Raw genomic sequence first — 25,228 nt, forward strand, 5'->3', positions numbered from 1 at the left:
GAACCGATCACAAGGATTTATTATAACCCCTCCCTGGTGGACAGACAACAGAAAAGTGGGTGGAGGGAGATGTTGGACAATGCGAGATATGAAAAATTAACAATAATTTATAAATTACCAAGGGTTTATGAAGGGGAGAGGGGGAAGAAGGGGAAAATGAGGAGCTGATACCTAGGGCTCAAGTAGAAAGAAAATGTTTTGAGAATGTTGATGGCAACAAATATACAAATGTGCTAGACACAATAGATGTATGGATTGTGATAAGAGTTGTATGAGTTCCCAATAAAATGATAAAAGAAAGAATTAAAACTGGATTCCTATTTGCCCAGCCACTAGGAATCATGCGCCAAACATTAAAATATTATGCATTTTATCTTCCCCATTACCTTTTCTTTGTCCAAACACTCCTTCAAGTTCATCTTTATGACACAGCTCGAGTTACTCTTTGCGGAATGGGGAGCAAGCCCCATCATCAGTAAAACTTGGAAGCGAGTCCATTTTTTTTTCCCCATCCAGGAGCTCAGCCTTCTGGGGAGATTATTGTTATTATTATTTATTTTTATTTCTGTATGAAATCACAGATCCTACTAGGTTCCTATTTTTCCTGTATCTCTTTGTGTTTCTAGTTATTCTTCCATATAAAAGCTAAAACAATTTTCCATGAAATTCTGCTCTCAGATCATATACCAAATGTTATCTTGGCTTTATATTGCCCAAGTTAAACAAGTCTCCATAGATAAATTTGGTTCTGACAAGAGATTATTTTTTCCAGCATTTGAAAACAGTAAGTAATTCTACACGACTGCATAGTGGCTGTAGGTGCTATTACTCAGCTCACTGCATCAAGTCAATTCCGACTCATAGAGTCTCTAAGACAGAGAAGGCCTATGAGGCTGGAAATCTTATGGGATCTGGAAGCCTCATCTTTCTCCAGGGGGGGTGAGGGGGTAGCGCCCATTGAGTAATCCCCGGAGTTCTCTTGGCTGTAGTACTGGGAACATCCAACCATGTGTTTGTGAATTTGCATGTCTTGAGTTTTCTCTCACATGCACACATTTCACTGTGAAAGCTAACTTCTGCTTTAATTGTCCATTTTCTTATATTTAAAATGACTAATTTTTTAAAAGGTGTACTTTCCATTTTTTCTCCTGATAACATAACGTATATTCATTTTATTTTTTATTATTGTTTGAAGACTGCTGTTTTTAGCACTATTCAAGGATAATGTGTTATTATTGATTAACCTGCTGCTTATCCTAGACTCCTCTGGTTTCCTGACATATTGCTCCTAAAAAACTGAAAAAAAGCCCACATAGAAGCACACCAGCTAGTGCGATCACGAGGTGCCCAAGGGATCAGGTATCAGGCATCATGCCAAAAAAAAAAAAAAGAATATATGTATGTGTGTGTATATATATATATGTATATATATATGTATATATATATATACCATATTGAAAGAAAGGGGAAGTGCAGAGTGGAGACCCAAGGCCCAAGTGTCAGCCACTGGAGATCCCCTCATAGAGGGGTTTAGGAGAGGAGATGGGTCAGTCAGGGTGCGAGGTAGTACCGATGAAGAACACAGCTCTCCCCCAGATCCTGGATGCTTCCTCCCCCCAACTACCATGATCCGAATTCTACCTTGCATGGCTGGATAGGGCAGAGGTTGTACACTGGTACATATGAGGGCTAGAGGCACAGGGAATCCAGAGTGGATGATACCTTCAGGACCAGGGGTGTGAGGGGCGATGCTGGGAGAGTGTTAGGTGAGTGGGTTGGAAAGGGGGAACTCATTACAAGGATCCACATGTGACCTCCTCCCTGGGAGAGGGACGGCAGAGAAGGGGGTGGGGGAGGGAGACTCCGAATAGGGCAATATATGACAAAATAACGATGTATAAATTACCAAGGGCACATGAGGGAGGGGGGAGCGGGGAGGGAGGGGGAAAAAAAAGAGGACCAGATGCAAAGGGCTTAAGTGGAGAGCAAATGCTTTGAGAATGATTGGGGCAAGGAATGTATGGATGTGCTTTTTACAATTGATGTATGTATATGTATGGATTGTGATAAGAGTTGTATGAGTCCCTAATAAAATGTAAAAAACGAAAAGGAAAAAAAAAGAAAAGAAAATGATTAGGGCAAGGAATGTACAGATGTGCTTTGTACAATTGATGTATGTATATGTATGGATTGTGATAAGAGTTGTATGAGCCCCTAATAAAACGTTTAAAAAATAAAAAAACTGAAAAAAATCTATCAAGAGAAAACATGAAGTTTCTAATATTACATGCCATAGAAACAAAATAGTAGATATTATTAATATAAGAGGCTTTTTTGCCATTTACATTTCATTTGAGCTTTAGGAAGCATTGATGAACCATTCCAACTATTGTCCATCTATTCAGAAGAATCCTTGTATACCTCCTTTTATACTATGGAAAAGTGGACCATGTTGGAAACTTCTCACTGAGTGCAGGGATTTGCTAACTTTTAACAATAAATCGAATGAACTGACATGGGACTCATGCGTAGATTTTTAGTTGTTCTTTTCTTTTTCTTTTACACATAAACTTAAATTTTGTACTTTTTAATTATATTCAGAATGAATCATTTCATCATAACCATTCATACTCAGTGAAGAGTTCATCTCTCTATATTCTAATCCTGAGACTTTGATTCATAAAATTTTTAAAAATGACAAAAGAAGGATGTTTATTAACTACAATATGAATGAAAAAGTTATGCAACCAAAAGAAGTTAAATGAAGTCTACCATAACTCACATTGGCCATATAAATCAAGCCTATTGCCACCAAGTAGGTTCTGACTCAGGCTTTCAAGGCTGTAACTCAGTGGGAGCAGATTGTCTGTCTTCCTGCCAGGGAGTGTCTCATGCTACAGACCCATATGGCTCCTTCTGCATGGCCCCTATGTTGTGGTTGCTGTTAGGTGCCGTCAAGCTGTTTTTGACCCACAGAGACACTATGCACAGCAGAACAAACCAGTGTGCAGTCCTGCACCATCCTCGTAATCATTCCAATGCTTTAGGATATTGTTTCGGTCACTGTGTCCATCGATCTTGTCCAAGACCAGCCCCCTTGCTCCCATCTTTCTACTTTACCAAACATAATGTCTTTCTCCATGGACCACATACCAATAGTATGTAAGATGAAGTCTCTCCATCTTTGCCTTTAAGGACCTTTATGGATGTACTTCTTCTAAGACAAATTTATTTGCACAGAATACAAGGAATGTATTAACTGTGTGTTTTGGAGAAATAGTCACTGAAAACCTTATGTATAGCATGGAAAGATCACCTTCATGAGATACGCTAAATCTGCCCCATAGAGTTTCCTATGATGTAATTTTTTATGCTGTAATTTTTGCAGAGGCAAATTGTTAGATCTTTTTCCAACAATAGTGGCTGGTTACATTGCACCGCCCATCTGCAGTGCTGCAGCTGAGCACATAATCACTGCGATGTCAGGGTTCCTGCTCCAACTCTGAAGCTTTGTGAAATGTATCCCCATTGCACACTAAGCTTTGATTTAATGTGACAGCTCTAGCATAACGCAAACACTATAATCAGCAAGAAATAACATAAAAATACATACTCGAATGGTGAGTTTATGGGACTGCAATCATTTGATTTTTATTGTAAGTGATAAATTAGCACAAACTTGATCTGAATGCTCCTATTACACTTATTTGAAAGGGTTAGCCATTGGTCAGCCTGTGGTTGAAGGGAAGGTGGGAGACTGGCTATTGGTAGAAGCCAGTTGTACGGCATGGCTGGTAACAAGATGACTGGAAACTTCTTGAAGGGAAGTAAGTTGAGTGACAAAATCTGGATCCATAGCCCAGGGAAGGCAAGCCACAAAGACCATAACCCCAGGGCTTGCAGCGACTGGATCCATAGCCCACTGAGTGGCAGCTCCTAGAACTGCTGCCCAGAGACCCGTGAGCAGTGGTTCCATAGAGACTGTGGGGTATGGGAATCCTTGGGCGATAGCAGGACTTCTGGCAGGGGCTGGACACCACACAGGAAGTCTGGCAGTTGCTGGATCCATAGCAGATCTTCTGACAGCCTCTGTGGAGAGAGGAACTCAGCTGGAAGTTGCTGGGGGAGTAGAGGTCAGTACTGTAGACCAAAGTCCTGCGGCAGGTAGAGCCACAGGAAGGGTGTCGGTAGCTAAGGCAGTTCCCCAGAGAGCAGGACGAGAATTTCCGAGAGCAGTTGTAAGGCATGGTGACAGAAGATTTAAGCTGAGTTGAGTTACTACAGTGAGAAGATTCTTAGTCTAATGTCACCTCCAAGACTGGGCACTTATATACGCTCAGCAATGGGTGTGGTACACTACAGGCTCATGCTTCCTACATTGGTCTCCTTCATTTGCATATGTGTAACTGGATAATCTATTTTGTAATTGCAATTACATTTTAAGAGTTGTCCATATATTTTTGCGGGCAATAAATTTTATTGTTTCATTAAAAAGCCAATGACAATGTCCTGGTCTGTAGTTCTGAGGCTATTTGTCAGTAACGCTCAACCTATTATGCCCCAGAAAGCCCCATCATCCCACCAAAGCCATGACTCCCAGGGAGCTGCTTCCCCTTTGCACAGGGATATTGTCTGTCACTTTTCTGTGACAAGGAAGCAATGGCATGAGTTTGCCTTTATAAGCATCCTTCTAATGAAGAATTCTATTTTCCATCTATCAAATACTATGTTATAGTATTTCTCAAGTTCAATGGAGGGAGAAAAATAACAACTAATGACAAATAGATGAATCAGAGAGGAGTCGAATATGTTTTAAGGACAAAATGCTTCATGTAGAATAAATTGAAACAGGGACAAAGAGGGAGCCAATTTCGGCACATGTGAAGAGGTAGTGGGGACAGTTGAGGTCACAGAATTTATTAGTAGCATACATGAATTACAGGGAATTCAGGCTTTCTGGTGCTTATTTTTGTTCTTTTTTTTTTCATTTAAATGTAATTGAAACCAAATAGTTAAAAATGTATCTATTTTATGAATTATCTTCATCCAGATTTTAAAAGATCCCAAAGTATTCCACACCCAAGAATGACTCAAGCTTTTTACTGCATAGATTTGGAATGAATCTTGCACATTTTAAAATTTAATTTCATTCCTATCATTTTCTCTCAAAACATGTAATATCCTTCTTCAATCACTTTTGTATTTCATTTTATTTTCTCTTTCAGCATACAATATCTGAACATTAATTTACAGTGGGCTCATTAAATTAGACAACATTTCACCAAAATAATCACTCAAGGAAGGAAAATTTAAAAGTAAACACAAAATTTCAGGAAAGAATATGTAGAAAAATTTCCAGGTGGATTCTGTAGGAAGCAGACTTGGAGATGGGGTAGAGATGCCAACAGTTTATTGGAAAGTAATACCAGTAAAAGAAAGGTGGGGAGACTAACATTGTTCAGGGAGAAGGAGCAGATAATGATTAAGAAAGTAAAATGCCTCAGCCAAGGCTGACCGCAAATATTGCTCCGTGGAGGAGCCCTGAATTTAACAGAAGTTCCTAGACCCATCTATCCTGCACCTCCCTTCAGGATCTTTCGCTGCTCTGCAAAACGTATGCCCTTAGCTCAAAAGCTAATACAGAGCCTAAAACGTCAACATAAAGATGCTCCTGATGACACAGTTTGTAGCTGAGAAATTATTTCCTACATAAAGAATGGTGGGACTTGCAGTGCATAATGATGTATATCATTCTATCCTTTATACATTAAAGAGCAGCTTCGGGCAAGTTCAAGAGAGAGATATTTTATGGCACTGGTGGGCCTCACTTCCTTACAAGAGTGAGGTCAGTAGAAAGAAATGAAGTCCCTGTCAATTGATTTGACATTGGACTTTTAAACAGTTTGCATAATCTCCCTCCCCCACCTTCCAATACAACTTTGCCTACCCTTCAACTGCCATCTCTCCTAGTCTTGGTGCCTTTCCTGGTGATATCACCCAAGCCCATATTCCTGAGATGTCTCAATTGCTGGTAATCTAGCTTTGTTTTCTGGCTACCGCTGCTGTATGTAACAAGTCACACTCCAACTGAATAAGGAAATACCAAGAAGCATCTGGGTGGATCCTATGAGTACGTTTATATACCTCCCTACCCATAGGAGTTGTCTTACCACATTACATTGGGGTCAAATGTTTTCACTGGTTGCTGTCAAATTCATACTGGCTTGACTTGCTAGTCGTTGTCAAGGTGAGATTGATTCACAGTGACCCCCATCATATTTTTTTGTCTGTTGTTCCCTGCACACAAGGAGTCCAAAGTTATCAGGTCGTAGCCATAGCTTATAGGTCAATGAGACTCTTGCTGTGTTTCTTGGCCAGTATACTTTGGAGGAATAAGACCTCACTATCCTAGTAGATTTCAAAGCTACAGCAATAGCATGTAAAAAGTCCTTAAATTAGTCATTTCAAGTGATGGGCCCCATCTTTTGAAAGTATCACTCCCAAACTAAGAGTTGACTTTGCTTTCCAAAAGATGATTCAGAGCTCTATCAGGGTGTGTTTTTAAGGGTGTTTTTTTATATAAAAATCTATGAATATCATGATGTGCAATAACTCTGAATTGCCTGCACTGTGAACTGGATTTTCTACTCAATATTTCATTGTGAGAAATTGCATGCAGTGGATAAGACATCGAGATATACTAGATTGTTTTAAGGTCACATACCCCGAATAGGGTATGATTCCATCTATGGGTATATAACTGACTGGTGTCCTCGAAGAATAATGCCATGTTCTGTGAAATATAATACCATGGGGGGTTCAGCATTAATTTCCATTGCTGATAGACTATATATTTGGAGGTGGCAGTAATATAGTAGCTCATACTATTGGTTCCATGCACAGCCTCCATGGCCACTGTATCTGTTTGCTTATCTTCACATAATTAGATAAAATACTGACACAGTTTAACATTAGCCAAAAACCCCAAATCAAACTCTGCCATCAATTTGATTCTGACTCAGTAACTCTATAAGACTGAGTAAAAGTACCTCTGAGGATTTCTGACTCTGAAACTCAGAAGTAAAGAACCTCATTTTCTCATGCTGAGTGACCAGTGGTTTGGAACTGCTGGCCTGGTGAGGTCAAGTGATGGCCCAAATTATGGCCACTATGCCCCCAGAGCTCAGGTTTGGTTGTTTTGTCTACTCAATTCATTTATCTACCTTCTATGATGGGGTACACTGTGGTTGACATTAACAAATGATACAAAAACCTTAATGCTTTGTGTTCACTCCCATATACCTATATACATATCTCTACACCTGTAGATTTCCTTCTGTAAGGAGTCTGAAATTTCTATTCCAGATTCCTAATTAACTGGTCACACTCCTTTCCATCTCTTGGCAAAAATTACACATCATCAAGTGGGACTTTGATCCTCTTACATAAAGTAGATAATTTTTATTTGAAGCTCTACACATAAAGAAGATGTTTGTTCTTAACAAAGCATTTGAAGATATCCACAGTATAAAATATTTGTGTGTATGAGTTTCCTTTCTCTTTCAGATAGTCAGATAGAACACTCGATATGGGAGTGACAGGGGTGCTGTACAATGTGATTCAGTGATGTGGGAGCCTGACTACATCCTCATGCAGACATGCAGACTTTGTTGTTGTTCTGCTCACGCACATTGCTAGATGAATTATTTACATTTTACAGTGGATTGCTATTGTGTCCACCTGAATTGATGATTTGTAGGGTTAATAAAGTTGTCTTAAATTAAATCCAACCAGAATTCTCCATAAAAGTTGAATTAGTTATTTTGGACATATCATTAGGTAAAACCAATTGATAGTAAAACCATTTTATTTTAAAGTAGAGAGAAGCTTTATTAAAGTAGAGAATTAATGAAAACTGAAAACCCTCAATTAGATGGAATGACACAATAGACACTAAAATGGATCGCACAAATGGACCAATGTTTGTTTGTTTGTTTTGCAGGGGGCGGGGGGAATTCCTTGTTCTTTCTTTTTATAACAGATACCCAAAAGTCTGCATGGTTTAAAATCAGGAAAGGTGTGTGTCAGGGTTGTAATCCTCTCACCAAACTTATTCGGTCTGTTTGCTGAGCAAATAATCAGAGAAGCTGGATTGTATGATGAACAATTAAGGAGAGTTTATTAGAAATCTGCATCAAAATTGAAGGAGGGCTTATTAGAAACCTTCAATATGCAGATGATACAAATTTAATTGTTAAAAATTAGGAAAATTGAAGTACTTGTTGATCAAGATAAAAGATTTTAGCTTGCAGTATGAATTACAATTCAACATAAAGGAGTCCAAGACCTTCACAACTGGGTGAATAGGTAACACCAAGACAAATGGAGAAAAGGTTGAGGTTGTCCAGGATTTTGTCTTGCTTGGATCCTCAATCAATGTTCACAGAAACGTCAGCCAAGAGACCAAAAGCCACATTACATTAGACACATCTGTTGCACAAGCCCTCTTTAGAGTCTTGAAAACCCAGGGAGTTCCTTTGAGGACTGAGGTTCAACTTAACTAAGCCATCATATTTGCTGTTGCATTATGTGTATATGAAAGTTGAACATTGGATAAGAAAGATCAAAGAAGAATTGATGAATTTGAATTGTGGAGCTAGAGAAGGACACTGAAAGTAACATGGACTGCTAAATGGACAGACTGATCTGTCTTGGATGAAGTAAGGCCAGAGTGCTCCTTAGAGGTAAGGATGACAAGACTCCGTTTGACATCATACTTTGGACACATTGTCAGGAGAGACCAGTCCCTGGAGGAAGACATCAAGCTTGCTAACGTAGAGAGAAAGTGAACAAGAGGAAGCTTCCCAATGACATGAATTGACACAGTGGCCGCAACCTTGGCTCAAGGCTACAGGCAGCTGTAAGGACGGTGGAGGACCAGGGAATGTTTTGTTCTGCACCGCATAGGTTTCTGTGGGTCAGAAATGATGCAATGACACCTAACAATTGCAACCCACAAACAATGTGATCTGCTGGACTATGTGGTAAAACCCAAAAGGCTGCTTATAGTTGAGTCTAGAACTGCAGAATCCTTCCCTATTTCTGGTGCCACCTACACCTGTATATACAAAAGTGTTTCTATATCTGGGTATAGAGAGGTTTGGAATATATTCCTTTAAGAATACACAGTGGCCTACCTAGTGCTTTCTTTCCTTCTTTACAGTAGCAGATGCAATTGTTTAACTTTTTATTGTAGATGCGCAGAATTTATGGTATATATGCATATATATGCTAAAGCCAGCATTAAACAGAGCATATATATCCATGTGTAATAATAAATACAAATTTAATTATATATAATATTAGAAAAGCTTTATTTTATTTAATATTTAAGAATGTTAACAAAGGCAAGAGAATAAAGTGAGAGTGATTAATCTGAGTTTTAGTAATATAAATGAGAGGAGATTAATTCTATATTTAATTTGATCAAAATTCTATATGGCCAAGTGATAAGATAATGTTAAATGTTATACATGTATGGTGTTATTTTCCATATCACCATTTTAAGCAACATAAATAATGGATATTAATTTAGTTTTCATGAATTCCCTGAATACAAGTATCTTTATATTGCTCTGCATTATTTATTTTGTTTTAGAGTCTCAAAATTATTCTTATTCTTGCCCATACTATTTTTTCTTTGTTTTGCAATGTAGAGTGTTTACTTCTGCATTGGTTTGCTAACCACAAGGTCAGGAGATTCAAAGTACCAACCAGTCAGTGGGAGTATGAGGATATTTCCCTTCCATAAAGAGTTACTTCTTTGGAAACACACACGGTAGTCCTACCCACAGGGTCACTGTCAGCCAGAACTGACTCAACGGGAGTGAGCGCTTTCGTTGTTTGAGTATTGAAATCAATGATAAATCATTTATAATTGCACTTTTGAAAATATATCTTTCTTGTGATAGTTTTTACTGTTTTTGACTTGTGATAGGTTGTGACTGTTAGGTGCTGTCGATTGTATTCCAACTCACTACAACCCCATCGGTCCACAGGGAACCGTGCGTGCTCAATAGGGTTTTCAAATTTGTGACTATGGGAAGCATATCAGCAAGCATATCTTTCGAAGTGTCTCTGGGTGGAATGTAACTACCAAACACAGGGCTAGTCATTAATCATTTGTGCCACAAAGGAACACTTTCAAGATGCTTACAAGGATTTACAAATACTGTAGAAAAAATGAACATTTATATTTACATATAAAATGATATTTTCTTAATAAATTTATAATTATATGTGTATAGTTGTTGTTGCTTGATCATATGCAAGTTCAAGGTAAAGGTGAAAAAAAAATTAAAAACAATCCTATGATAGGTTGAAGTATGACATTGACCATAACTCACCTGAGTAGAACAGACTTGACACATTGAACCCCAATGACCAAAGACCAGACCAGTTGTCTGGTGATCAAGAGTGTCACACATGGAGAAAGAAAAAAGGTCATTAACAGGACAATAACGATATTAAAGATGAACTAAGAGGTCAGATTATTCTCTGAAACTTGTTCCTTTATGTAGCATAGCTCAGGCAAGTGGATAAAATGATGAAGTAAAAGAACTGAAGATACAATTTCAAAGAGCAGTTCTAGATGTGATATAATAAAATTTATAATATATATAATGAACAATATGTATAATGCATAATCAAGTAAATGTATACTAATAATAAATGAATACTGGTGTAATAGTGGTTATTAATAATAAAATATTCTTAAATAAATGATATTAAATACTAAATACCACTGTATAATTAATAATAATATAATAACCTGCATAATAATGTGTAAAATATATGATAACATTCTCTTAAAAACTGGGACATATGAAACTATAGTGGAAGAACCCATTTTGCATTTCTCAATATGAAAGAAGCAAAGAAAAGAATCCATCCTCAAGCTGCAATACTGAAAGATTCTAGGCCAAGTACTGACTGATGCAGGATGTATCAAAAGGAGATGGATGGAATAATCATAACTCGTGCACAAAAAGAACTGGTTGACTTGCATCATTTCAGGAAGCAGGACATGGTCAAAAGCTGATGACCAAGAAAGAAGAGCAAGCCACACTGAAGGCATTGGATAAAATAGCGTTCAGGAACTGACTGAATACCAGAAGTTTCAAAAACATACAAAGCTGGATGAATTCACTGATCAATGTCAAAAAATTTTGGAATATCTTCCTGGTTAACTGGCAGGAAGATATTGGGTGCTGTTTCCAAAGAAAGGTGGCCCAATAGAATACAGAAATGTTTTTAGTAATAAACAGCATCACCACACAGAGTAAAATGTTGCTGAGGATAATTAAAAAACAGTTTCTACCTAGTCTTACATCATCCCCATAATCAGCTGCAACTAATACTCCTGTGTTCCATTGGGTTTCCATTGGCTGATCTTTTGAAGTAGTTCACCAGGCCTTGTTCCTAGTCTTAGTTTGGAAATATCTCCGAAACCTATTCAGCATCATAACAACATGCAAACCACCACTGATAGATGGATAATGACTGTTCATGATGTGCGATGTTCAGAAATCAAATCCAGATTTCTTGTACAAAAGATGAAATTTCTACCACTGCCCCCAAATGAAATCTAGCCAGTAATAGAAAACAAACCCATGAACACACAAAGTGAATGATAACATAACAGCATATTTGGATGCTAGAATAGATGAATTTATTAGATTGTATTCATTTGTTCTGATTGGTAAATAAGACATTAACAGTAATTCTGTCAATTAATTCATTAACAATCCATTAAGTCATTATCTTTAACATAAATTCTATTAAATTCCATTTCATTCAATTAACTAATTCAATCAATTAATCCAGTGAATCATTTCATTACATTTAGCATAAGTAGAGGCTATTTGTTTTGTTTTTTTCTAAGCACTACTTGGTAGCTAGAGACAAAGCAAGGAGCAGATGGGCAAAGGCTACAAGAAGCGAGCTGGACAAGTTGATCAGTAAATGCCAGATCCACACGCTGGTCTGTAGCAAGAAGACAGGCAGCTCCTGGAAGGAAAGTAGGTTTTATTGCAGACTCCAGATCCATACCCCGTGGATGGGAAACCACAGATGCGGTAATTCAGGGGTCTGAAGCCACTGTATCCACAGCTCAGTGAATAGCGCTTTCTGGATCCAAAACCCTGTGAGTAGCAGCTTCTAGATCCGTAGCGCAGTGAGCAGCTGCTTCTGGCACCAAAGCCCGAAGACCCAGGATAGGTCCTCTGGCAGGGACTGCAGAGTATGGTGGTCCGTGGGACGTAGCAGGCACTCTGGCAGCGGCTGGACACTTCACCGGCCATCTGGCAGTTGCTGGGCTTATAGCAGGCCTCCTGGCAATACCTGGAGGGAGTGGAGCTCAGCTGGCAGGTGCTTGGGGAGCAGAGACCTGTACTGTAGACCAGGTTGCTTGCGGAGGAAGTGCCACGGCAGGAAAGTGGGTAGCTCGGGCAGCTACCCAAGGAGCGTGAGGAGAAGTTCCCAGAGTAGCAACTGTAGGTCATGCTGGCGAAGGATGTGAGTGCAGCTGAGTATTGGGAGAAGATTCGGAGCTCTAATGGCATCTTCCAAACCGGGGCTGTTTATATACCGTCTACCGTGGGTGTGGCCTTCTGCAAGTCATCTCTCTCCCAGGTGGACTCCCACATCTCCAGAGCACTTATTAAAAAAACATTCGCTTTAATTGCAGATGAATAATCTTCTCCACTTTTTATTTGTGGGTGACTTTGTCATGTTGTTATGACGTTAGGACAACGAATGACTTCGATGTCCAAAATGTTATGATTATTAGCTTTTTAATGTCATCCCATCATGGTCAGGTAAGCCCCTAATCCCTTCCCTTTTCTAATGGCTTCTCTGCTCGCTTGGAATGCTTAGGTGTAAGCGTGGGGAAGGACAAGGAGTCACCACTTTTTTAATGAGATCGGAGACACAGCAGTTCTTGCGGAGGGACCTAGGGTTTTACCTTCTTTGTTAGCATTGGTTTTCATTTCCTAAAATTACTGCTCACGGCTTATAGTCTATTACGGGCTGCTTCTCACATCCAAATGGATAAATGAAATGGATAGAAACAAGCGAATGAAGAAACATGGCAGTTTCCAGAGAAAAACTTGGGCAAATGTTTAGAATCAAAATGAACAGACACGTTTGAAATGGTGTGAGAGTGGAGGTCAGTATGCGCAAATGTGAAATGACAGCTGGACATCCTTGAAACGAAGGGAAGGAATTAGTGACGGCATGCACAGGCCACTGGGTTTACTCTGTACATCAGATGAAAATAGTTTCCAATCAATATCGTTTGAGACAGGCCACACACACACACAGCCTCAGTACAATTTGTTCAAGTTTCAAGATCCTGCTTTCTTAAAACAGGTCTTCTGGGGAGAGTTTTTATATTCAGTTCGTCTCACAGTTCTCTCTGTCATTTTAAAACTTCCTTCTTTTCTAGTATGCCTCTGGAAGATTATTTTTCCATTGTAAAATATACTTTCTTTTAATGTCACTTCCATGCTAGAAAAACCAAATATAAAATAAATGTTAAAGTATTTCCTTTAGTTAGAGAAGTGTAATTGTAGAGAGAAATTTGGAACCATAGGAGGGAATAAAGATAATTAAAATATAAGTGAAGTATATTGTATTTATTGTACAACACTCTCATTGAAAATGACTTGTAATTTCTATAGGGCAGGTAGAACTGGAGTAGTAAATAAATCATGCAAATTAACCTCTCTTAAATAATTACTACAATAATTTCTTGTCAAATAAGTAATAACTTACAAGGGAAAAATTAGAGTACAAATCATTTATTAATCCTTCTCTGATCCCCTCAAAAGATTAAAATAGAAGAAAAAAGGAGGTGCAGGTGTCCATAATGGCAAGAAGTGCAGGTAGAACGAAACGCAAATATTGCCCAGTAGGTTCTAACGCATAATGTCCCAACGCACAGCCGAGCACACCACTGCCATTCTCAGACTCTGTCTCCTGCTTGAGCCCATTTTTGCCCATGCGGTCAGTCTATCACAATGAGCTTCTTCATCGTTTTCAGTGACTAAACAAGTTAACCTGTTCCAGGGACTGACTGATTCCCTCCTGATAACATGTCCAAAGTAAGTGAGATGAAATCGGGCCGTCCTTGCTTCTAAGCAGCGAACAGCAGTTCTTCCAAAGCCGAGTGGATGCTTCCTCCGGCAGCCCGCAGGGTATCTTCAATATGTTTCACAAGACCAGGATTTAGATGAATTGTTTTCTGCTTTAAGAGGATTTTACCCAACAAGAATGAACAGGAAATGGAAAAATAAAAATAAAGAAACAAATGTCTAGTTTTGCTTCGTTAACCACAATAAAACTGCTGCTTGATGTTACATATTTTCCAGAAATAAAGCAAAATATTCCTTCACGATCTCTTCCTCAATTGCCTCAATTAGCTGGGATATTTCAATAGTAACAGTTTTGAAATTAACAGGTAAATACCGGGGACCTAACCTCAAGAAGACTATAGAAAAACGGAAGCATTTCATGAATCTGATCCTCCTATCTAGTGTTTCAGGAGGAATATATCTGCATTCATCCAGTTTTTTTAGACTGTCCTGAACATTTCCTTGAAATTGCATTTCACTTGTTACTAATCCATGTAGTGTTTGGTCTTTAATCAAATATCTTGATGAACAACCAGACACCCAAAAGCCTTTGCTTAAAACATTAAGATTCACATCATAGACGGGTAAATTGCCTATTTCTGTTATGTTTACCCAAGATAGGTCAGAGGTCATATATATGCAGGGGAATGCCAAATTATCTTTTTCCAAGAAGGATAGCATGGCTTGGTCACTAAAAGGTATAAAATTATACTTGAAGCATTTCTGTAGAATTTCCTCTATAACTTTTTAAAATTAAATTTTAAAATGTGAAGGAATAGAATAACTTCCAAAATAAGCACAGTGAACTAAATATCCAGATATTTCTTTTCATGCTTGGACCAGCCCACTAATGGGACTGCAAGTCCGGCCCCTGCTTGTGTTATGACATCACCCTCCTGAGATGACAGCGATACAGAGGGTACAACGTAGTGAAGATAAAGTGAGTGGACAGTCTGTCCATTCACATGGGAACAAACAAAGGGGGAAAGAGAGAGAGAGTAGACCACATTCTGGACTACTACCACCTGAGGGTGATGTTTCGGTTTGGAGTAGTTAGTTCACAGAGAGGACAGTCCACCTGGCCTCAGCTGGAGACATGGTATCTCTCTCCTAGACCACAGTGCTATAGAGGACAGCACTGAAGGTGCAGTGCGTGCGACGAGGGCGGCTGGTCTGACCTACACACGGGGGAAAGCCATGAGGGGAGTAGAACAAATCAGCAATGACACCAAAGCCATGAAGGCTCAGAAGAATCCCAAAAATAGACTTCGGACTCAGGGGAAGCTCTTGGCACCTCATCTGAGCTGGTTGGGGAATATTCACAAAGGTCATCCGTTAGACGAAAACTGTTTATATGTTTGGAGTTTGTTTGTTTTTGGTTTTGATGTCTATCTATATGAAATAGACAGGACAAGCAATTTCAAGGAGACAGACAGAGGGGCATGGGAGAAGAGAAGATGGGGGAGGGGAACAGTGAGCCAATACACCAGGGGCAGGGAAATAGCAGGAGGTCTAAAATTGATGGAGAAAAGGGTGTAGGGTCCCTGATGATGTTTAATCAATTGAGATGTAACTGAGAGGAATTACCGAGAGGCAAATGATGAGTGAACATGGAAGTGGGGCAGAAGAAAAAAGAAAAAGAAATAGAGGAAACAAGGAAGCAATAATCATATATATCTAAAATATATATGAAATATATATGTAATATATATGTACTATATGTAAAATTATATATATACATAAATACATACACACAATAAGGAAGCAGATGGACTTTGGGCCTCTACTTAACTCCTACCTCAGTACAAGAACAGTTTTTCTAATAATGTACCTACCTAATCTACTGCCGCCGATGGAATCAATTCTGACTCTTAGTAACTGGGCACTAGAGGTCAGAGTAGAACCCTTTCATAGGCTTTACACATCTTAAATCTCTGAGGAAGTTGACTGACTCATCTTTCCCCTGTGGAGGTCCTGATGAGTTTGTACCACTGCTTTTTCATTTATCCAACCAAAGATTAACCCAGGCCCTTTCTAACACCATAAACTAAACCACACTGCCACCAAGCCATTCTGACTCATAGCGATCCTGCAGGACAGAGTAGAATTGCCTTTTTGGATTTCTGCGATTATAAATCAACCCAACACAAATTCATTAAATACGGGTTGATTCTGAACCCCAGGGACCCTCCTGGACAGGGTTAAACTGCCCCTGTGGTTTTCCAATCATGTAAATCTTTACAGGTGTCAAAAACCTCATGTTTCTCCTGAGGAGTGCCTGGTGGTTTCAAATGACTAACCTGGTGGTTAGAAGTCCAGCAAGCACATAACAGGTTTTTCCACCTGTGCGTCTAACATCATAAAATTTTTTAAAAAAATAATACCTTGCTGCCATCTTGTTAATCCTGACATAGTTATTGTATACCATAGGAACTCCTAAATTTGCACATTTTATGCCATACTCACCTCATTCTCCCCTCCCTTCCTAACCCCAATAAATCTCTTCTCCATTTTTTTTTGTTTGTTTTTATTTCAAAGCTGTCGTACCAGTGGGATTATATAATATGTAATCTTTTAGACCTGTCTCTACCACTCAGAAAAATCAGAAGAAAATTCAACAAAGTTCACCCCCTTTTATTGCTGAATAATATAATATGGTGTGCATGTGTTAGAGTTTGTGTACCCATTCACCTGCTATAAGATGGCTAAGATAATTTCAGGTTGTTGTTTATTATAAATATACCTGCTATGAACATTAATGTGTTTTTGTGTGTAGCCTACATTTTATTGTATTGAAACAAATATCAAAGAATATAATAGTTGGGTCACATGATAATTAAATATTTAAGGTGATCGGAAACTCACTCACACCAAGTTCCAGCGTGACTATGCCACTTTGTATCACTGAGAGCACTGGAGAGTGACCAGGTTTTTCTACATATTTACCAACATTCAGTGTTGTCAGTATGTTCCATTTCAATCATTTTCACAAATAGGTGCTTTTATCTCATTCCCCTTTTAATGGACAATCCTCTAATTGTTAATAAAAGAGAGCCCTAGTAGCTTAGCGCGTTATGCATTAGGCTGCAAACCACAAGGGCAACAATTCAAATCCACTGGTCACTCAACGGGAAACAGACGAGGCTTTCTCCTCCCATACAAATGTAGTGCCTTGGAAACCCAGAAAGTGCAGTTCTGCCTTGTCCTCGGGTCAGAGAGCTGCTATGTGTCACAAGCAACTCAGTGCCAGTGAAAAACAACATGAATATCTTTTGATTTGAATATCTTTGAATTGCATATTTTCCATCTGTAAAAATTTCCAGAGAATTCTCTATGTCCTTTGGCCATTCTCTGAAGTTGAATATTATTTTATTTTTAAAGTTGAATTTTGAGAGTTTGTTATATATCAAAAATTCTAAACCTTGAATATAGCTATAGACCACTGATGTCTTCTCACAATCTATACCTTGTAACTTCGGTTTCTTCCCAGGAACTTTGAAAAGTGCATACTAGGGTAGGTCAAAAGTGATTACTGAAATGCTATAAAAATTATTTAGCAAAATATCAAAATGTGAAGCTATTGTTCCTTGACATAATCTCCACCACGTCTATATACTTTTGAAGGCAACGTTTCCATCTCTCTGTTTGTCCATGGAAGAATTCTGCACTTTTACCACATGTCAAAAGAGCAGTTCGGGCAGCCTCAAGGGACACAAATTGTGTTCTTTTTAAATGTTCTTTGATTTTTTTTTTTTTGGCAAAAAAGTTCTGCAAGGACAAGATGAGGACAAGATATGATGGATGAGAGTAAGATTTCCAGGTGAGATCTTCTTGGACAACTTTTGCTATTCTCAAATAGGGAGCAGGTGCATTGTTATCATGTAACCAAGTCTTTAAAAATAAATACATCTGTACATGATTCTGGTGAAGAATATTGGAAGTACCATGTATTTTCCAAAAGAAGAAGTAGATCTGTCTTGGGGGAAGCACAGACAGAATGCTCCTTAGAGACAGGAATAGTGAGACTTCATCTCATGGACTTCGGACATTTTGTCAGAAGAGAGTAGTTCCTGGATAGGACATCATGCTTGTTAGAATAGAAGGGCAATGAAAGCTAACACACTGGGCTAAATGGATTGATGCAATGTGTACATCAACGGGGGCAAACATAGCAACATTGGTGAAGATGGCACGGGACCTGGAAGCATTTCCTTCAGTCGTGGCTCAGACTTGACGTGATAACACCAGCTAGAAATGTCTTTCATTCATGTTTGCTGGACTTTTTCCACCAAGACTGTTTTCAATGTTTTTAAAACGTCTTCATAACAAGCCCTTGTGGTTAGCCTGTGTCTTTAGAGAAAATCTAGGACGATTACCTTTTGGAATCCAAAACATGCAGCCATCACACTGAAGCTGAGCTCTCCGTCTTGAGTATATAACTAGGCCATCATAACCCTTTGTAAATCACTACTTTAAACTTTTTTTGAAGACACCCCAATAGACCAAGACAAGTATGATACCGAGAGAACGTTTCTGCTCTCAACCATGGATGATGAGTTATTCTAATACATGATTATGAGGGTGTGATTTGTAAAGGTCTGTATATTCCAACAACAAACTCTATTTTGAATTTTAAAATACACAAACTGAAAAGTCACCAGTTTAGCTCCAAAATGTTTGGGGTTCCAAACCTACTGTTGTGGCGGCATATTGATGTGACTCCAATACCCGCTCAAGCCCTCACCCCAATGTCTTAGTCTACAATCAACAACAAAAAAGCGTGGTTCGATCATCAGAATCCATAAGTTTATTAGATTAAAACGATCTGGAGTTTTATGCAGTCTCAGAAGGAATTCCAACAATCTGAATTCAATCCCCAGTGTCTGCATTAGAATATATTTTATATTGGTAAATTACAGTGTTTCAAACCAGAGACCTAGTACCAATTTGATACAGAAAGAATAAGAGGGTAGTTATTTTTGGAGATAAGAGAAACAATACAGGTAATGAACAGAAGCATTGTTTGGATTCATCCACATGAGTAAACACTTCTCAAATGATCATTAAAAGCCGGATCCACAGCTTGGTCTGTAACAAGAAGCCTGGCAGGTCCCGGAAGCCAGGTAGTTAGGGCGAAAGAATCCAGATCCAGAGATGTGGGAAGAGAAACCTTGGGTTCCACAACTCTGAGGTCTGAAGTGATTGAGCCCACAGCCTTGTGAATACAAGCTTGTAGATCCCAAACCCAGAGAGCAGCCACTGCTGGAGCCAAAGCCCTGAGACACAGCAACCGTTGGCTGGCAGGGTTGACAGAGTGTGGAGGACCTTTGACGAAAGCAGGAGGCCTGGCAGGGGTTGGACACGACATAGGAGTTCTGGCCGCTGCTGGGTACATAGACGGTCTCCTGACAGCCACCGTACAAAGGGGAACCCAGCTGGAAGTTGCTTGGCGAGCAGAAACCAGTACTGGAGAGCAGGTTGCTGGAGTAGGAGGAACCACAGAAGGAGCCCGGGAAACGCTGGCAGCTTCCCAGAGAGAGGGAGGAGAAGTTTCCAGAGCAGCGGTTGAAAGACATGCTGATTGAAGAAGTGACTGCAGAAATGAGTTCAGCTGCGTGACTGCGAGGAGATTCTCAGTTTTAATGTCTCCTCCAGAAATGGAGCGCTTTTATACTCTTAGCAAGGGGTGTGTCAAAGCAACATCATTTCCTGTATTGGACACCTCCAATAGCAATGTGCATCTCAGTATTCTTTGTTTGTCAAAGCAATTAAGAGAGCCCCTTCATCTTCTAGTTATGGGTGAACTCATTTTGCCATCGCGGCGCTAAGTCAGTGGATTAGATTCATGTAATAAATGCTATGAGTGTATGCCATGGATGCTTTGTCATCATGGCCAGGAAAGCCCCTTACATGGTCCCTGTCATGAGTGCTTGCGCATCGGCTCTGCTGAGCGGTGCTTTGCTCTAAGGGTGGCGATGGCAACGCCGTCATCTTCCATTTGCATCCCGGAGCTATCTTCTTAGTGAGGAGTCTTCCAAAGGTGATGTTGACATCAGCCACTCGCTTTCCTTCTCCAAGAGCATTCCCCAGCAATGACATCCTGACATAGATGTAGGTCAAAGATTGAAAGAGGTGCTGGGAGCAGAGCTGATGAAATATTTAGCAAATCTGATGTTGCGGTGAATGGGATGAGAAAAGAAGCAAGAAGTGACTGCTGTGGACATGGGTGACAGGCAAAGCCGCCGGGCGAGATGGGGGAGGACACAGTGACGTGGTCAGAGGGAGGGAGATGGTCATCACAACTCTCTTCCACTCCGCGGAAGCAGGCATTCCTGTCTGAATTTTATCAGATCAGTTTTTAAATTAACCTAATCATGAATATTTTATGATAGCAAGAAGGGAAAACCTACGCTCACTGTCATCAAGTCAACTCCCACCCATAGTGACCCTCTAGGACAGGAGAGAACTTCCCCCTCTTAATTTCTGAGCCTCTATCTCTTTACGAGAGTAGAAAACCTCGTCTTTCTCTCATGGAGAGGCTGGTGGTTTCAAACTGCTAACCTTGCAATTAGCTTCCCAATATATAACCACTATGCCACCAGGACTCCCTTGCTTGAGGTTACATGTAAGCCTTTATGGGAATAGACAGCCTCTTCTTTCTTCAATATTTTTAGTTTAGTGGCACACTTAAGTTTCATAAGCCTCCTGTATTCTATCCTTCCAGATCATCTCCAATCCCCTCCATCAAAATCTTGAGTGTTTTCTGAACATCTTCAGAGTCATAGGAGGCTCTATGCTTTTCTCCCTACTTGATGCACACGGTTCTGTCCTAGCTTTCTGGTTAGAGATGGACACATTTTGCGTGTCTTGAAGCCTTTAATTTTTGGAAATGGGCTTTAATATATGTATATAATATTGTGAATTAAAAATAGATATAATCAAGGCTGTTAATTTAGAATAACCTAAATCTTAACATGAAAGTTTTCAACATTGACAAGAAAAATTAAATTGCAAAAATCAAGAGATAAGTATGGTATAAAAATCATCATCAGCCATAGGAAGGGTGGCATTTATTGTCTTTTCGACACATTTTTATTCCACAGAGTCTTTGATCCCCTCCACACACGACAGTCAACAGAATTTTCTTTAAAAAGAATGGAAGATAACTGTGTTTTCTCTAGTATTGCATATCAAAGAGACCCTAGTGGCTTAGTGATTAAGTGTTCAACTGATAACCCAAGATCAACAGTTGTATCCTACCAACGACTCAGTTAGTGAGTAATGTTGTATTCTAGTTTTCTGAAAATTACTACCTTGAGAACGAAGTGTCTCAGTTCTACTTTGTCCAATCATGTTAGTATGAGTCAAAATTGTCTTGTTGTCAACAAGTTTGGAGTTAGGGGTTATTATTTGACAAAACTTACTTTAAATATTTTTGACGTCATAAAAATGTTTCTTTGGGATTCCCCATTTGTTATTGGAGATGCTATCACTGAAACATTCTCACCAATTCAAGCTAGGGATCATGCGCTCCTTAGCCAGGTGTCATTTGACATACCCCTCCACTTTAGTCCACAGGCCTCCTGAGTGTGTGTGTGCATGTGTGTGTGTGTGTGTGTGTGTGTGTGTGTGTTTCAAATAATAGTGGCCCTTGGGTTGTAATGCACCTCTGGAAGTAGCAGAGTAGTATATTTTCCAATGCTTTTTATTAAAGTAAAATCTCCATAGTTTGTTTCTGTGAGTACAACTTTTTGGAGACAGTGTAGACAGCAGGCAGCTCTCCAGACCCGCTCACAGTCCCAGGACTACCATCAGGGTAAAGAAGTACATAAAAAAGTGAATAGCATACCATAGCAGTGTTGCTATAAAGCCAATTTCTCCCAACTTTCCTGTTGGGAGTTTTCACAGGGACCCGGTTCGAGGTACCCTGAAGCTCTTAAGTCATTAAGTTAAGATCAGCCAGAGCCTCCATCTGAGACATCCTGTCCAAAGATTCTGAACCTGTGCTTAAGATAGGCTCCCTTTCTGAGCCAAGGAGGCTCTACAACCAGAGTTACATTTTTCTTTCAGGAGCTCTTTCATGGCAATAGCTTTCTCATTTAGATTAAATTGCTGTATAAGTTGTTATTCTTGCTTTTCTTATTTTTATTTGTCATGCTCTAACTCTAAAATAAAGAAAAAGAAGAAGAAAATGTCTCCCAGATTTGTCATGTTCTTTGAATTTAATACGTTTCCTCACAATTGAATACAAATGAAGGCATTGATAACAACTATACCAAATGCCTGGTAAGTGATGTAAGGATTCAAGAATCATCAGGGTTTCTGAATTGTTTTTTGAATAAGCTTTATTTATTAAAATTACACTGAATTTATGCTTTGAGTTATCACTCAGTTACCACTACATCTATTTCAGTTCATGGTCATCCCATTCATTTCAGAGTGGTACTGCATTGATATATTGAAAATTTCCAGTTTACCTCAATGCAGAATAATCTATAATTAAAATAAATTTTAAGATATAAGAACAACATAAGACTTTTTATAATTAGAAAACCTGATGAAGTAATTGTGTCCACATCAAATTTCCTCAAAGTCTACCTAGTTTTTAAAAGTCTCAATTTTCAATGATTTTTCTGCATGCTTCTAGCCATGGAAGTAAAAGTGCTAGCTCATGTTCTAGAACTGCCAAGATTATACTTCTCAAAATCTCTATTTCTCAAAGAACATTTTAAAAACAGCTTTTCTATCACAGCTAAGAGTGACTTTTATTTTTGATTGAAAGGAGAATAGGTTTACTAGGGAAGATACTGCCTCTGTTTTGCTGGACTGGAATATAAAACATCAATCATGAAACACATTACAGGTCAACTAAACCACCTTATTTATATTCAAGACATGCCAGACATGTCATTTGAAGTGATCTCTGACTGAAGATGTTTTATGAACTAGAAAAACTTGGGATTATTTAACATGGGACAGATTTAACAATACAAAGAGGTATCAAAAGGTGCATGAAACTTGTAATTGGAAGTTCAGGGAAAAATGGAATTTAAAAGTCATGGAAATTTTCCATGAACTTAGTGATGGTCTATCATATGTCACTTTAGAACAAGCACACAAATAAAAAAGACTTGATCTCTTCCTCAGATCTCTCCACTTTTTCTTCTGGAACATCAGCGTCTTGGGGATGTCCATAAATTAACCTGCTAGCATTTAGTCAGCAGTCCTCGGTAGACTCACATAAACTTCTGACATCACAGTACGAGCTTCCTCGTTATGTGGAAGGAGGCTCGATGGTGCACTGGCTAAGCTGCTAAACAAAAAGTTGACATTGGGAATCTACCATGTGCTCTGTGGGACAAAGATATGACAGCTGACTTTGCTGAAGTTGGCTTCCCCAAACCAAACTACTGCCAAAAGCTGATTCCAACTCATAGAAACGATGCATAGCATTTCTGAGTCTGAAACTAATTATGGAAGTTGTTAGCCTCAATTTTCTGCTTCAGAGTGGCTGACGGGTATGAATTCCCGACCAGAGGGTTTGCTGCCAAATGCTTCCTTGGTGTGGCATTCCTGCTCCCTCCGACAAGGACACTACGTCAGAACCAACTCGGCAGTCACAGCTCTCCTTTCATTAGCCCTAAAGGAATCGTTGGGTTCTCTCCTTCTCAGAGCACGTCTTCCCAACAACATCGCAGTACAACAGGGAAAGGAGAGAAAAGGACATCATTTCATCTTTATCATATCATAATCGATTATAGTGAGCTTTCCTATTCATAATACTCGGCACCCTTCTATCATGCTGTTGCACAGATCTGAGAGCACTGCTAAACGCTCTTCAGGAATGTGGAAGGTGAATTCAGGGCCATCTGTATCTGGCATTCTAGGCGTAGCTTCTCAGACTTCCCAGTAGCACCATGAAGGGCAGCATTAGGGTGACTAGTAAAGACCCTTTCACCAGAAGTCTGGAAGAGCATGAGAGTGACTTTGGAAGACTGTAGTAACTGATGCTGGGAAACGTACTCAAGACGACTTTTGAGTTGGAAATCTGATGAAGGGCCCGGTGAATATAAGACTGGAATTGAACCAGTGCCTGGGGTATGTAGGCATTTTATAGTGATCTCTTGATTGAACGAAACAGAAATTAGCCATAGCAGATGTCTTCAAAGAAAACTTGACAGCGTCACATTATGCTAACTACTTTGTCTTCATTTATTCATGGAGTGAAGGATGGCTAGATCTATTCAAATATTTTTGGAAGCTTTTCAGATGTATGTCAGCAAGGGGCCAAATAATGCCAACGGTTTGCATTCTCTGGCTCATAGAGCCCTGGAGGCCTGTGCGTGTTAGTGCTTGCCTCTTTTGTGAGGTTCTAGCCTATTTCTGTTCTCAGATGATTATTGTTTTTGCTCTTGTTCGATGTCATGGAGTCAGTTCTGAGTCACACAGACTGAGCAGGGGGCCAACAACCCACTTAGCAAGAACAAAATCAGGCAAGAATGATTCCTTTGTATAATTGAATGGGATGGGAATCAGAGAATTCTAGTAGAATTGGGCATTCTCTTTTAAGGAAACTTTTAAGCTGTTTTACACAGAATGAGCATGATCTTGTGGACAACCCCTTGCCCTCCGAACATCCCTCAAAACCCCTTGCACCCAGTGTCATCTGCTGGGAACAGAGGGTTGGACTAAAGTTCTGGAATTCTTGTGTACCCGTGGGATAGGTAAAAAGCCAAGGCATGCATGCGTGGGAAAGCAAGTGGATATGTTGACTGTACTGGATACACGAATACTCCTCCCTCCTGGGAAATTCCAATAAAATTCTGTGCCAGGGTAACGAGCCCCTGATAAATATTACGGGCTCATAAGCACAATTGTATGGCTATAATATATAAAGATTATAGTAAAGTTATAGAGAATAAGAGAGATATAAGAGAGAGTAAAATAAAGGAGTCAGACACATTTCATAGTAGCATGCTCACCTCAGCCCCTCTTTGTGGTTCACATGGGGATGGGAGAGGAGAGGAGGAGAG

At 39.4% G+C, this 25,228-nt stretch overlaps 2 protein-coding genes and 1 pseudogene across 2 annotated transcripts; all 3 read right to left on the reverse strand.

Annotated features, from left to right (window-relative positions):
• Positions 1–3,761: 3,761 nt before the first annotated feature.
• On the reverse strand, positions 3,762–6,746 carry LOC142440533 (keratin-associated protein 13-1-like; annotated as a pseudogene).
• A 5,271-nt stretch (positions 6,747–12,017) lies between these two features.
• LOC142440535 (keratin-associated protein 13-3-like) lies at positions 12,018–12,584 on the reverse strand. The gene has a single exon (XM_075542928.1). It carries the CDS (start codon positions 12,561–12,563, stop codon positions 12,018–12,020), a length of 546 nt encoding a protein of 181 aa, XP_075399043.1. The 5' UTR covers positions 12,564–12,584.
• Positions 12,585–19,258: 6,674 nt separating this feature from the next.
• On the reverse strand, positions 19,259–19,771 carry LOC142441367 (keratin-associated protein 13-1-like). The gene has a single exon (XM_075543393.1). The coding sequence runs from the start codon at positions 19,769–19,771 to the stop codon at positions 19,259–19,261; it is 513 nt and encodes a 170-aa protein (XP_075399508.1).
• Between the last annotated feature and the right edge of the window lie 5,457 nt (positions 19,772–25,228).

This window comes from Tenrec ecaudatus, chromosome 2 (assembly GCF_050624435.1).
Source record: "Tenrec ecaudatus isolate mTenEca1 chromosome 2, mTenEca1.hap1, whole genome shotgun sequence".
Classification (NCBI taxonomy): Eukaryota; Metazoa; Chordata; class Mammalia; order Afrosoricida; family Tenrecidae; genus Tenrec; species Tenrec ecaudatus.